Genomic DNA, 14,244 nt, shown 5'->3' on the forward strand with positions numbered 1-14,244 from the left:
CGAACTGTTTTCCACAGTGGCTGCGCTATTTGACATTCCCACCAGAAATTCCTCCACATCCTCCCCAACATTTGTTATTTTCTCGCTTTTATTTTATTTTATTTATTTTTTTTGCAGTACGCAGGCCTCTCACTGTTGTGACCTCTCCCGTTGCGAAGCACAGGCTCCGGACGCACAGGCTCAGCGGCCATGGCTCACGGGCCCAGCCGCTGTGCCGTATGTGGGATCTTCCAGGATCGGGGCACGAACCCGCGTCCCCTGCATCGGCAGGCAGACTCTCAACCACTGTGCCATCAAGGAAGCCCTTTCTCGCTTTTAAAATGTATTTATTTACTTGTATCAGAGCCAGTCTCATGGCTTTATCTATTGGGGTTCACACTGCTTTGGGGTTTGGCAGAGGCACTCTTCACTTTGCACTGGAATCTCCCATTTTTTTTTGTTTGTTTGTTTTTGGTTTTTTCTTTAAGATGTTTTAGGACTTTAATGTCCTTCACACGGTCAACATAAAACACTGACAATGGATGAACAAGAGGGGAAAAGACTCTTCAGCAAAAATCTTCCCGAACTCACGGCATCACTGGTCAAACACCAGAAAGAGAACAGTCACGTGAAGAAACAGTAAGGGAATTTAACACAGATTTTTAGTTTAACAGCATAACTGAAAAACAAAACCAACCAACCAACCAACCAACCGTTCTACCCACTGAAAGGAAAGTAAAAGTGAATCAGGGAGCTTCCAAATCTTGTGAAGCAGCTTAAAAAGGGAGAGGGGAGGGGGAATGGGAGGCACACAACTGTTGAGAATGTAACACTCTAATGCACAAGGTCAAGGATCCTAACAAATTCTGAAAGTCTCAACATATACCAACAAGAACCATATTATTAGAAATATAAAGGCACAGAGATATAAATGCATAGAGATATAAGCTATTTGGTATTAAAAACAGACCTTGCTATATAAACATATAGTAAGTCACTTTTATCGCTTTATGAGAATAACCGTATAAAGAAAGTCCAGAAGACCCCACTGCTGTCATCTTGCAAAGGATCAAAATTCAGCACCTAGAGGGCCCCACCCACCCTCCATGCTGTGTGTCTGTGTGTCTCTAAAAACAACAACCTGCAATTTGCATATAATTAAACCCATAGGCAGCTTTGAATATGAGATCTAGGCAGAAAAAGTAGCAGCAAAGACAACAGTAGCTGGAATTTGGTAGAAAAGCAAGAGAAGACTTTTTAAAAGCTTCCAGTTCAAGTCAGAATTAAGGTTAAGTTTCAACAGCTTGGGATAGCTGTGGATGTTTTGCTGTTCTCTGTGCCCTTTTAGGGAGATCATATTGAGTTCAAGAGCTTTGTCGACAAATCTTTTTTCTAAAGCATCATCTCCTTTGGTGTTGCCAATGTGGAATGGAATATTCATCTTGCTTCCATTCTGGGGCTCCACTGGACATCAATTCTAATAGTAGCTTTTCCTTTTCGACCACTTTCCAAAATTAGAGTTCTCTTCTTCTGTCTAGCAGCTTTGGATGGTTCCTTCACCGATGGAGAAGTTATCCACTGGTACAACAAGTGGATTTTTTCTTACATCCAGAACGAGCAGAGTTCCGTTGGTTTCAAGGGCCTTTAGTAAAGCCTTTGCTCCTTCACTGGTGAGGCCACACTGCTGCAGGTCAAGTGCTTTTGATGAAAGACAAAAGGTCACTTGCTAACTCTACAGATTTAACATATAGACAACTCTCATTTTCTCATGTGTGGAAGAGTCCTCCAAGCCACAAATCCTCACTAAGAGATTCTGCAGAAGCACTTGCACCCAGGTCACCCATGAGCATGTCGCAGTTCAGAGTGATGCGCCTCAAACCAGCCATACAGTCAAGACCAGGTCTCCTGGAATGGAGATTCTCAGCCCAGGTTTCTTCATGCCTTCTGGTAGTCAGATACTTTAAGGTCTTGGTCATGTGATCTGCTCCCTGCCACGTCAGATTACACCCCGTGAAGTTTACTGTCTTAAGAGTGTTAGAGTTCTTTACACCTTGACAAATAACTGTCTCGCCCAGCCGTCGCTGGAAGAAGCTCTGGATACAGATCGGGGCAGAGGGTGCTCAGGACCGGCGCCCAGTCTACCCCGCGGAGGCGGTCGCCGTTAACTCCAGCAGGCCCTCCTTCAGGGAAGCGCGCAAGGCGGGCAGAGGCACTGAGTCCTGCAGCGCGCACAGGTCCTCACAGCGCGGGAAGAAGTCGGCCGCGGTGTCGCAGCGCAGCTTCACTGAGTGATCATGGCCCGAGTGCGGCTTCGGGGACGTTGGCTGTGGACACGATGCCCACACCCGCCTGGGGTCCCCGGCTCGCCTCCCGGCCCCTCGGGCGCTCACCGCCCGGGGTCTGCGGCCCCGCAGCGTGCGCAGGACCCGCGTCGCAGCCAGATGACGCAGGGCCACGAGCCCCAGGTAGGCCAGGCCCTCCATGCCGCGCTCCTGCGCCGACTCCCGCGGCGAATCGCCGGCCCTTGGCGCCAGCCTCATGGACCTCCGCGCGCGGGGCTGCGGTTCAAACCGGCAGGCCTCCCGGGTTTTTATATATTTAGTTTAACAATCCAGTGCCTGAGCTGCACCTGAGTCCGGGCCCAGGTAGCAGCAATAGCTTTTAAAGCTCCCTAGGTGATTCCAGTCTGCAGCCAAAGTTGAGAATCGTTGTATCAAAGATTCCAGGCCCCTCTTGGTTATACGCTCTTTTTAATCAGAAATTTAAATCGTGTTTAACTAGCTAGGCTAGGCCCACATTCATCTGAGAAATGGTGGGGTAGTGATGGGGGAGTGATCCAGATATCTGTCAGACATTGTAACCCTAACAAACAGCTAAGGCCAGTTCTTTTTTTTTTTTTTTTTTTTTTAAGAGAGGAAGTGATTTCACCACAGCTGCACACAGGGGGCAGGGAGGCAGAATGTCTCCTGGGGTCCCAAGTGAACTGGTGAAAAAGCAAAAAACAAAACAGTAGAACAAACGGCTACTGGGTAGTGCTCGCCCCTGCCTCCCCCCCACCTCTCTTCACAAGAGAGGTTTGGACTGCGGCCCCATAGAATGGCCCGTGCATTCTTTCAGCTGGGGAAGTTTCCAGATAGCACCCCAACTTCCCTGCCATGGCCACTGTCTTCTCCTTTTTAACAGAAATCTCTTCTGTTTTCCATTCTCTTCTTCCCAGGAGGTAGTTATTGTTGCTAACTGTGCAGGACAGTGTGGCTCTTTATCTGAGGTTTTTTGTTTGTTTGTTTGTTTTTTGTGATACGCAGGTCTCTCACTGTTGTGGCCTCTCCCGTTGCAGAGCACAGGCTCCGGAAGCGCAGGCTCAGCGGCCATGGCTCACGGGCCTAGCCGCTCTGCGGCATGTGGGATCTTCCCGGACCGGGGCATGAACCCGTGTCCCCTGCATCGGCAGGCGGACTCTCAACCACTGTGCCACCAGGGAAGCCCCTCTCTGAGTTTTTAAAAACTGTTGCAGACGTGCAAGTTGGCCTGACTGCCAATAAGCAGATGGGTCCATGTGAATGTGAGTTTTGGATAAGTGTAATATCTAACAGCAAGTAGGATTTTGCTAAGAGGTCACTTTTCCACTCTAAGTATTGACTTCAGCTTATTTTCACCGCCCTCCAGCCACTCCCCCCGTCCTCAGGAGCACCTGCAATGGAACAGCCGTATGCCATGGGGACCCGCGGGGCATCACAGCGAGAGGGGGTCAGGAAGGACCACACGTAGCAGTGGGGCCTGTGTCTGGTGCTTTGGGGAGCGTTTAAGGAAGCCGGGTGTCGCTCTGGATTGGATGCTGTCAGGAAGCGGGGGTGAGTCCTGATCAGGCGTCTTAGTCTTCTTGCCCGAGAAGCGGGGAAGACCAGACAAAGGCTGGGATTGGTGAAGAAGCAGCAGTCTCTTCTAGGAGCCAGGACCCAGGGACGTTGGGTGGGTGACTTTGGTGGTTTGGACAAGTTCCTGCTTTGTCCGTGTTTTGACATGATTACGGAGTGGTCTTGTTTTTGTTCCGTCCTATCCTGGTCACAGAGTGGCCTTGTCTGATGTCAGGGTTGTGGGGAATTGTTTATGTTCAACAGGAGGGCACCTGGCCAGCTCCTGCTGGATGCCAGGTACTGCTTTTCTCTGTCTCAGGCCTCCTTTGGGCCAAGAGCAGACGAGGGCAGGCAAGAGGACATTAATCCATGATATCTACATTTTCACCATTGCCAAGATTTTGTTGATGAGGAAATGCAGGCTGGCGTTGGGTAAGTCTCTCCTGCTTTTTTGTTGCAGGATAAGTTGCTGAATTCTCTGATGTGATAACAGTTGCACAGGATACACCGGTCAACTCTAACACAAGCAATTCCCACAAACAAAGTGATTATTCGTCCTCTAACAGGCCTTGAAGTCAGGGGCCTAGATTATAAAACCCAGGGAAAGAGAACACGTTCCAGAATCCAAATAGGTACTCACAGCCCAGTTGGAGGTATTTACAAAGGCCTCAAGCCCTTGATTCCTGTCCATGTCCTACCTGTAACAGTCTCACCAGGATTGTGTCATTGGTAGGTAATACAGGCGCTGTGAACATGCTTAAAATTACCCAACAATGCCAGCTCCATTTCAAGGCCCATTTATCTCTGATGCTGTGCTAACATTATGAAGCGTTAGGGTTTTGTTGTGGCTTTCTGATTAGTTAATGGCAGAGTATCTCAGGGACTTTTATCTCCGTCTATTTTGCACCCGCAGAAGCAAGGCGGGGCACTATCGCTGGCCACTGCCACCTGTCCTGGAGGACACGAGCTGCTGAGCAGGACCGGCTACATAATTTGCAGGCCCAGTACAAAATGGAAACACGGGACCCCTTGTTCAAAAATCATTCACAATTTCAAGACAGCGAGAGCAGAAAGTTAAAGCAAGTGCAGGGCTGTTCTGAGCCTGAGGAGGCCTGTGGAGCCTTGCTGCCCCTGCAGTGTGGCAGACAAGGACAACTGGGTTCCCGGGGACCTGACTCTGGAGGAATGACCAGAACTGGAGAGCATCCCAGGAAGCAAGCAAGAGCTGCAGTCTGAAGAATAGAGACTGAAGGCTGAGATAGCAGAAGAGCTATGGAAATTGAGGACCCTGGGATCCACAGAAGAAAGGAAAACATGCAGGGTAACAAACAGGTGGCCTGGGCTGGAGAAAATTAATGTGGGGGCTGAAAAGGGGCCCCGGTTTTTTGTTTTTTTTTTTTTTGGCGGTACGCGGGCCTCTCACTGTTATGCCTCTCCCTTTGCAGAGCACAGGCTCCGGACACCCAGGCTCAGTGGCCATGGCCCACAGGCCCAGCCACTCCGCGGCATGTGGGATCCTCCCGGACCGGGGCACGAACCCGTGTCCCCTGCATCGGCAGGCGGACTCCCAACCACTGTGCCACCAGGGAAGCCCGGGGCCCCGGTTCTTAACAGGATGGTCTATTAACAGACACTTGTGAAGACACTGCCCAGTTCCTGTGGAAAGGTGAAGGACTCAGCAAAACAGCCACTAGGGACTGTTTGCAGGAGAGATTAAGCTTAATATCTAGGTTCCTCCTGCGCTTGTGGAGGTACAAGACTTCACTGATCTAGACTTTGTCCAGCCATTACAGCAATTCCTGAGGAGCCTGGGAGCGCCTAGAGAGGCACAGAGGACTGATGGGATGATGGAGGCATTTGCCCAGTGATACTGTCAGTGTCATAAAGAGGGCTTTAGTGGCCAGACACTGATGTTCTCTCCTTTGTCGCATCTTGTTGATCACTAGCTACAACCCCGAAGTCAAAGACAAGCTCACAGCGAAAAGGTTCACTGCCACGAATGTAGACATCAGTGCTGGACGAGCAACTCTAGAAGCTGTAATTTCTCAAGTCAACATTAACAACGTTTTCCTCTCACTTGCTTCTTCCCCATTCCCATTTTTCGCAAAAACGTAGGCAACTAACTTGAATACCCAAGAGCTTTCTGTTCTGTGCCGAAACGCAGAGCCGGCCCTGGCTATAGATAATGTAAATGACAATTCTAATAGATTAAATTGTAGCATTTGAAGAGTTAAGGAAAAGGCGGCAGTACTTTTAGACTCCAGGGTGGTTCCCAGCATTTTATTTTCTTGGCTTGGCCAGGAAATCAGAGGGGCCTGGGCTCGGGGGGCCGGTCTGGGGGAAGCGCAGGGGGTGGGCCCCCCGGAAGTCGTGCTGCGTGGTTTAAACCTAAGGTGACCTAACGGATGGCGGGAGCGCCCGCCAGATCCTCGGCGCGGGGCGCGGCCATTGGTGACGCACGCCGGGGAGCACGGCGCCCACGTTTCCACAGTTGCCTTAGCGCGGCCTCACACGCTGCGCTCGGAGTTCGGGGCTGCGGGCGTCCTCGCTTCCTCCCTCCCGGAGGCGGGCCCGACCCCGCCCCCGCTCCCCGGGTGGCTCCCCGCGGTCCCTCCTACCTCCTACCCTCAGCCTCCCCGGCGCGGCGCACTCCCCGCCGGCCGCAGCCTGACACGCCGCGCGGCCCCCCAGTCTCCCCGGCCGCCTCCCCCAGGCATGGCCCAGGGCCTCGCCTCACTATGGCAGCAGCACGGCACAGCACCCTTGACTTCATGCTCGGCACCAAAGGTGAGGGCGCGCGCCCGCCACCTGCCCCGTCGCTCCCGCCGCCGGGCGGATTGGGGCCGGCGGGGCCGGGCGGGGCGCGCGCCGCGGGCCGAACAATGCGGACGGTCGCGCGGCCCCAGCCCCGGCGCTGTCGTCTCCCAGGCTGTCGCTTGCACCGGCGCCCGCGTGGAGGCCGCGCTCTTGCTCCCGCCGCGCTCTGTCCCGGCGGCAGCGCGGGGCCCGGGAGGGCCGCGCTGGCTCCCTCTTCGACCCCGACCGGGCCGCCCTCCGGGGCCCGGGTCGCCCACCCGCGCCCTTCGCGGGTTCGGCCGCCCCCGCCGGGGGTCCCCTCGCGCCCTGGGCGCGGGAGGAAGAGTCCGGGTGGGGCGGGGGGCGTGCGAGGGGCCTGCCCGCGGGACCTTTCCACGTTCCCCGAGGCGGGTAAATTCCCCCGGGGGTGGGGGCTCCCCTCGTGCGAGCCGGGCCTGGGGCAGGACCGCGTCGCGCTCGCAGAATTCTCAGGCGACCGCGTAGGAGACAGATCCCCCGGAAAGGGACGGGGCACGGGAAAAGGAAACGATGATTATATTATTATTGGGTGGGGGGTGAAGTCCCAGCGCGGGAACTGTAACTCTCCGAATCGGGGAGGCTCGGAAGACTGCGAGCCGACCAGAACAGAGGGCTGGGAAAGTCCGGACCGACTGCGGAAATTGTGGAGAGGAAGGGTATTTTGCATCCTTTTTTCCTGGGTGCGTCTAAGGGGGGGGAGGGGGAGGGGTAGGACTGCTGGTCTTTTTTCTGGTGGATTTTTTTTTTTTTTTGCCGGGCCCAGCGGCATGCGGGACCTTAGTTTCCCGACCAGAGATCGAGCCCGTGCCCCCTGCATTGGGAGTGCGGAGTCTTAACCCCTGGACCGCCAGGGAAGTCCCTCTGGTGGCTTTTAAACCTGTGAGTGCCGCAGACTTGAATCTGCGCTTCCGGTTTGTCCCACTTGGAGCGTCTCACCCAGGTCTTGCTTTTTCACCGTCTTCCTCCAATTGGCTGGAGCCACCTTTTCTGTTACCATTGAAAACATTACTTTCACACTTTCTTTCTCCCCTGCCCCTTTTTTTAAACTTCTGAGTACTCACTTTGCATGTTCTCCCCCAGTTTAAAGGATTTCCGAAGGCATAAGATGAGGGGGAAGAAAAAAAGACCTTAGGGATTTGGACAAGACCTAGTTTTCTGTCCTGTGTTGATTGGCTCTGCTTGTGACTTTGGCTTTATTTCTCAACCTGTCCAGCTGCTTCTTCCCTGTGGTAAAAAAGGGGAAGGATAGGGCGCACTTCGTTGGGCACCCCCATCCCCCAGGGCTTTTAATGTTAATGGAGTTGCTGGAAAACGCTACAGGGTTGTGAAGTAATATCAGCGTATTTGGGTGGTGGGGAAGTGACTAGGAGAAAAAGCATTTCTTAGTTCCCTCCTTTCTTAGGTGAGGCTGGAGGGAAGGGAGGCGGCTGGGGAGAATCAGGAGATGAAATGGTGATTGGAGCTGTAAAAGGTTTTTTTGAGTAATTAGCCTGCCAGTTTCACTGGGAGGGTGAGGCGTGAGGGAGAAATAGTGGTTCAAAGCCACTAAGCTGCTGAGTTGAGTTTCTGGTGGCAGTCTTGTGTGAGCGCTCACCTGTACTTATTGAGTGTGAGTTTTCCAGGCTCTAAGCAGGGTAACGATGAGGCCGGAAGATTCCTGCCCTTCCCTCAGCCTGAGTGTCCTTGCCTGAAGCCTTAAACAGCTTGCAGCTAAATTCAGGTGTTGTCTGTTGAAATGGGTGCTCCCAATGGACTTCTGCGTTCTATTGTAGAAGCGGGGAAAACCTTCCCTTAATTGTATGAAGAAAAAGGGAGAGAACTTGAACATTTTGGGCAGGCACCGGCTAGAGAGGGAGAGAGAACCATGGACGTGCAGTTTGGAAGGGAGCGGGAGAAGCCGGCGGGTTCGAAGTTGCCGAGGTGTGGAAGTGGCATCCAAATAATTTAGTCGTGTGAAGAGAAAGTAAAAAATAATTGAGAATTCCCAGTCACTCTTTTTTTTTTGTCTGCGTTGGGTTTTCGTTGCTGCGCGCAGGCTTTCTCTAGTTGCGGTGAGCGGGGGCTACTCTTCGTTGCGGTGCGCGGGCTTCTCATTGTGGTGGCTTCTCGTGTTGTGGAGCACGGGCTCTAGGCGCGTGGGCTTCAGTAGTTGTGGGTCACAGGCTCTAGAGCGCAGGCTCAGCAGTTGTAGCGCACCGGCTCTGTTGCTCTGCAGCATGTGGGATCTTCCCGGACCAGGCCTCGAACCCGTGTCCCCTGCATTGGCAGGCGGATTCTTAACCACTGCACCACCAGGGAAGCCCTTTTTTTGTTGTTGTTGCGGTCGCGGGCCTCTCACTGTTGAGGCCTCTCCCGTTGGGGAGCACAGGCTCCGGACGCGCAGGCTTAGCGGCCATGGCTCACGGGCCCAGCCGCTCCGCGGCATGTGGGATCTTCCCGGACCGGGGCACGAACCCGTGTCCCCTTCATCGGCAGGCGTACTCTCAACCACTGCGCCACCAGGGAAGCCCATTGGCAGGCGGATTCTTAACCACTGCGCCACCAGGGAAGTCCCCCAGCCAGTTACTCTTAATTCCCAGATTGTTGATCTTCAAGATGAGAAAGTTTTTTGTTTTCAAAGATGAGGAAAAAAAAAAAAAAAGAAAAAAAAAAGATGAGAAAGTTTTGATGACACGGTGAACATTCTAGAAAGAGATCCTAAGGGGACATGTATGTATGCATCTGTGTTAGATCTTGAGTCCCTACAGAACTGTTTTGGGAGTAAGAGGACCCTGATTCTTATTGTATACCCCCATCACTTGATTTTGGGGGGAGGCATGTCACCCTTGCTGTCTGTAGGTATCCACCCTTGTAGAATAAGGGGATCTGGCTAAACTAGGATCTGTTTTTGGTTTTCATTAAGGGGCACTTGGTGAGAAGTCTACCACCTGTGAGGTCTTCAAAAACATTTATTTTAATTGATAATAATGAGTCAGAAGGCATTACTCTTGGCATGTGAGTATTGGATGTGACTCAAGGGTGAGTCAAATGCCTGTGGAGCCTGGAATCATGTTCTTTTTCTCATTTGTCAGTAATCCTTCCTCATGCCCCAGTTCCACGATGTGATTTTAATGGAATTAAACTTGAACCACTTAGTTATGTTATGTTACGATTCTGTATAACTTGGTTACCAGTGCAAGCCAGCTAGTACCCAGCAGCCATGGGGCCACTGAGGGCAATTATAGGTTGGGCCTGGCGGTGCCTGTTTAGTTCTGGCTGATGAGGTAACTCAGGAAATTTTAATTTCTGCTGGAAAAAAATCTCACCTTTGATCCTCTGGTAAGTGAAGTATTGGACTGTGAAGACTCTTGAGCCTAGAAAACATTTTGTGACTTCTCAGCCTGAGGCTAACAAGAATAAACATGTCCCACACTAGTACAGCTTAAGCATCTTTGGGCAGGTGGAGGACACGTGGTTTGTTTATGCTAGGCAGCCAGCGAGTGTTCTGCGTAGACCCGAGTGAGGTACGCACGACCTCTGCCCATCCTGGAAGGGTAGGGTTGCAGTCTTCCTTTCCATGTCCATTTCTTCCCCGGGCTGGGAGTGTCTTTGAAGGGTGACCTCCAGGGTTTTTATCCTGGACACAGTTCTGATACATCATAGATGTTTAAGAAGTACTGGTTAAATGGACCTGACTGATGTTATGGTAAAGGTGGAAAGCTAGTTCAAGTTCACTAGGGGAAAACGAGGCACACATTTACCTTTAGAATTAAGAGGATGGGTCCTGAGTGAGGAAATGTGACTGATGCTGTTGTGTCTGTCCTTTGGATCACTATAGTTTATGTAGGGAAACAAAGTGACTTATGTCATTCAAATTAACAAATTAGTTTTATAACAGAAATTTATTTAGTAAATTAAGGACACGGGAGTTCCCTGGTGGCCTAGTGGTTAGGATTCTGGGCTTTCACTGCCATGGCCCAGGTTCAGTCCCTGGTCGGGGAACTGAGATCCCACAAGTGCGCAGCGCGGCCAAAAAAAAAAAAAAAAAAACAAACCCAAAACAAAACAACAAAAAAACCATAAGCCTGCTTGGGAATTATGGGCTTAGCCGAAAAATGTTGAGGGTAGGGGTTCTTAAGTTGTGTGCCTTTGGCCCTCATTGGGGAAGCCTGTGGAGTGCTTCTCAGAATAAGAATTTTAAATGCATAAAATAACCCATTTATTTAAAATAACATTCTCAAAATAAAACCCCTAATATGTGACATAGTAAATAGTAATATGTGCTTCTTTCATAACAAAATACAGTCTAGCTGCAGGCCTCATAATTTCCACATTTCCGTAATTTCGGAGTAGAGCCGAGGAAATCCGTATTTCAGCTGTCATTTGATCAGGAAAAGCTGTGCTTCTGTTGTGACAGTGGCCAGGTAGTTGATAATGTGTGGTTTTACAAGCATAATTGAAAAAAATGCTGAGTTTCAATTAGTGAAAATAAGGATGTATGCTTTTTGCCATCCATGTTCACAGAGCCCCTGAATTGTGTCCCTTGGCCCTTGGGAGTCCATAGACCCCAGGTTCAGGGCCCCCAGGAGCTGGAGAGAGAACTGGGACTGTCATTTCTCTATATTGTTCCTTTTGGGAGGAGGTTTCCACTCAGGCCAAAGCTGTAAGCAAATGTCCCCGCTTCTTCAAAACATCTTTTTGAAAACAAAAAAGCCAGTGTTTACTAATTGCCTCCTGGGCTAGGCATTGCCCTAAGCGCATAACACATTATTTTATGTAATCTTCACAACAGGCATATGGTGGGTTTTATCCCCATTTTAAAGATGAGTAAATAGGCACATTGAAGTTTTTCTCTTTTTAAGTGGGCTACCTGTGATTCAAAACCCTGTCTATTTGATTCCAAGTCCTTTGTTAATTCCACAACCGGGAAGCCTCTAAGTTAAGGCAATGGCTGCGTGTTCCCCCCCTCCCCCCCAATTTATCACTATATGGAGACTTTTTTGTCTCTTCACCTTGGGAGGTGCTACCAGCATCTAGTAGGCCAGGGGTGATTTTAAACATCCTACAGTGCACAACGTTGACAAGCCAACATATCTGTGGTGCTGGGGTAGAGAATCCCTGGTGTAAATTCTAACCAGGTTGTTGCAGTGATCTGGATGACAAATCCTCAGCAAAATTTCCCTGGTTCTTTTTGGAAGTGTCCGTGGTGCAGGGAAGGAGGATGGGCCTTACCTTCCCCTGAGGTTTGCACTGGGGTCAGTTAGCACTTCCTACTGAGCAAAGCCTGTGGCTTCAGGTGACCCCCCACCCCCCATTTCCTGAACCATCTTGGACCCTCTCCACCAAGCTCCCGCTCTTCCATGTATTTATTGAGCTCCTTTCTGGCGGAAGCAGATCATCTTCATGTACTTACTTACTTAATTAATTTAACATCTTTATTGGAGTATAATTGCTTTACAGTGGTGTGTTTCTGCTGTATAACAAAGTGAATCAGCTGTATGTATACATATATTCCCATATCCCCTCCCGCTTCTGTCTCCCTCCCACTGTCTTCGTGTATTTTTAATTTATTTAATTTATTTTTTTTGGCTGTGTTAGGTCTTCGTTGCTGCGCGCGGGCCCTTTCCAGCAGTGGCGAGCAGGGGCTACTCTTCGTTGAGGTGCGCAGGCCTCTCATTGAGGTGGCCTATTTTACTGTGGAGCATGGGCTCAGCCATGCCGGCTTCAGTAGTTGTGGCTCGTGGGCTCAGTAGTTGTGGCACACGGGCCCAGCTGCTCCGTGGCATGTGGGATCTTCCTGGACCAGGGTTTGAACCCGTGTCCCCTGCATTGGCAGGCCGATTCCCAACCACTGAGCCACCACGGAAGCCCATCTTCGTGTATTTTAAATAGCTATAACTATAAGCATAAAACCTAAACCAGTTTTGATTGCATCTAGCTTTTTGGTTCTTTTGTTCAAGAGTAGAAAAAGCTTTCTCCCTACCCCCTCAGCATTATCATTGTCCCATCACACTTTATCCACCACTGTGATAGAGAACATCCACACCCGCTTTAACGATGAAACCTTGGGCGGCTGATGAATGGGAAAATGCATGCGTGGGCCCCACTCTAGACCGACGTGAATCACAGTCTTTGAGGGGAGGGTAGTACTTGGAATTTACATTTTTAACCAGCTTTCCTCCTAGCAATTCTGATACTGATTATATGAGAACCACTATAATAGGATCCTCATTAAAAAGAAAAAAAAAACCCGTGTATCAGAAACCTTCGAGGCACCCATCCACGTCAGTAAGTCCTATGGATTCTACCTGCTACCCTCTCAGATTCCTTGCTCACCCTTTTCCTGGCTACAGTCCTTGGCCACAGTCTCCCTACTTGTCTCCCTCCCTTGTTTGGGAAGGGCTCAGTCAACAGAAACGCAACAGATCCCTGTCCCTTTTCCCATTTAAAAGCCCTCCTGTGAGTCCTCATTACTCTACAGATGAAGTTGAAACTCCTTATCAGCACTTCCAAGGTCCATGAAGGTCCATTTCTACCCGATTCTCCATCCTCACCCAACACACACTTGAGTCTCACACTCCTTGTGCTTCGAGGTAGAACCTGGACTCAGAATTTTCTAACAGCTCTGGGGAAGGTATATTTTTGTGTGACGTAGGTATTCTCTCATACCTTCATTGTCTTTGAAAATGTTTTCTGGACTGCTTGGGGTTAGGTCCCTTGTTAGGGTCTGACTACATTTGGCATGCTCCTTTGCTTTGTTGGGATTTAAAAAAAAAACCTCCCTTTTCCCCAACTCTGCAAGATTCTTAATTGCACTGATCATGCTGTATTTGACCCCAGGCTGAATAATTGCACATTGCTGGGAATTCATTTTGTGAGCTTGCCATTAAAAATTGTGTAAACCTTAATGGTTTTTTAGAGTATAGTTCCGCAGTTATACCTATGTCTTTAAACCTGTAGAGGTGGTATAGGGTAAAGTTAGTTTGTGCTTTGTATCAAAAAGCCTCATCTATTTCCTACTTGATAGTTCTCTATTGTTTTAAATGCTTTGGAAGGGATAACAGCTGTTTAAGAAATTGATTCCATGATCCAGGCATTTAGGAACAATCACCCCAGCTAACAAGTGAGGTATTTTTTCAAGTAACCTGAAGCTCTGCAGGTGATGTTTCTTAAAAAGAGTGTTTTCCAATTTAATAAGCAACTGGTGGATGATTTGTGGGTTTTTTGTCTGTTTTGTTTTTGTGGGGGAAAGCTAGTTTTGTCTTGCAGTGGAGGAGTTACCAATTTGGAATCTTTGTATCTTTTTTTTTTTTTTTTTTTTTTTGCGATACGCAGGCCTCTCACTGTTGTGGCCTCTCCCGTTGCGGAGCACAGACTCTGGACGCGCAGGCTCAGCGGCCATGGCTCACGGGCCCAGCCACCCTGCGGTATGTGGGATCCTCCCGGACCGGGGCACGAACCCGTGTCCCCTGCATCGGCAGGCAGACTCTAAACCACTGTGCCACCGGGGAAGCCCCTCTTCTTTTTTTCTTTTTTTGGCCTCCCTGCCCGGTATGTGGGATCTTAGTTCCCCCACCAGGGAATCAAACCTGTGCCC

At 50.2% G+C, this 14,244-nt stretch overlaps 2 protein-coding genes across 2 annotated transcripts in view; one reads left to right on the forward strand and one right to left on the reverse strand.

Moving 5' to 3' along the window:
- Nucleotides 1-1,416: 1,416 nt before the first annotated feature.
- Nucleotides 1,417-2,519, reverse strand: LOC136142000 (centrosomal protein of 78 kDa-like). The gene is given in 4 exon segments (XM_065900124.1): nt 1,417-1,564; nt 1,566-1,682; nt 1,768-2,072; nt 2,139-2,519. Coding segments are annotated over 4 exon segments (951 nt in total).
- A 3,924-nt stretch (nt 2,520-6,443) lies between these two features.
- The window catches only part of SMS (spermine synthase), a 52,776-nt gene continuing 44,975 nt past the window's right edge, over nt 6,444-14,244 (forward strand). Inside the window, exon 1 of the mRNA XM_065900700.1 lies at nt 6,444-6,620. Coding sequence (XP_065756772.1) covers nt 6,572-6,620 — 49 coding nt within the window. The 5' untranslated portion in view covers nt 6,444-6,571. The remainder of the gene's footprint in view (nt 6,621-14,244) is intronic.

This window comes from Phocoena phocoena, chromosome X (assembly GCF_963924675.1).
Source record: "Phocoena phocoena chromosome X, mPhoPho1.1, whole genome shotgun sequence".
NCBI lineage: Eukaryota > Metazoa > Chordata > Mammalia > Artiodactyla > Phocoenidae > Phocoena > Phocoena phocoena.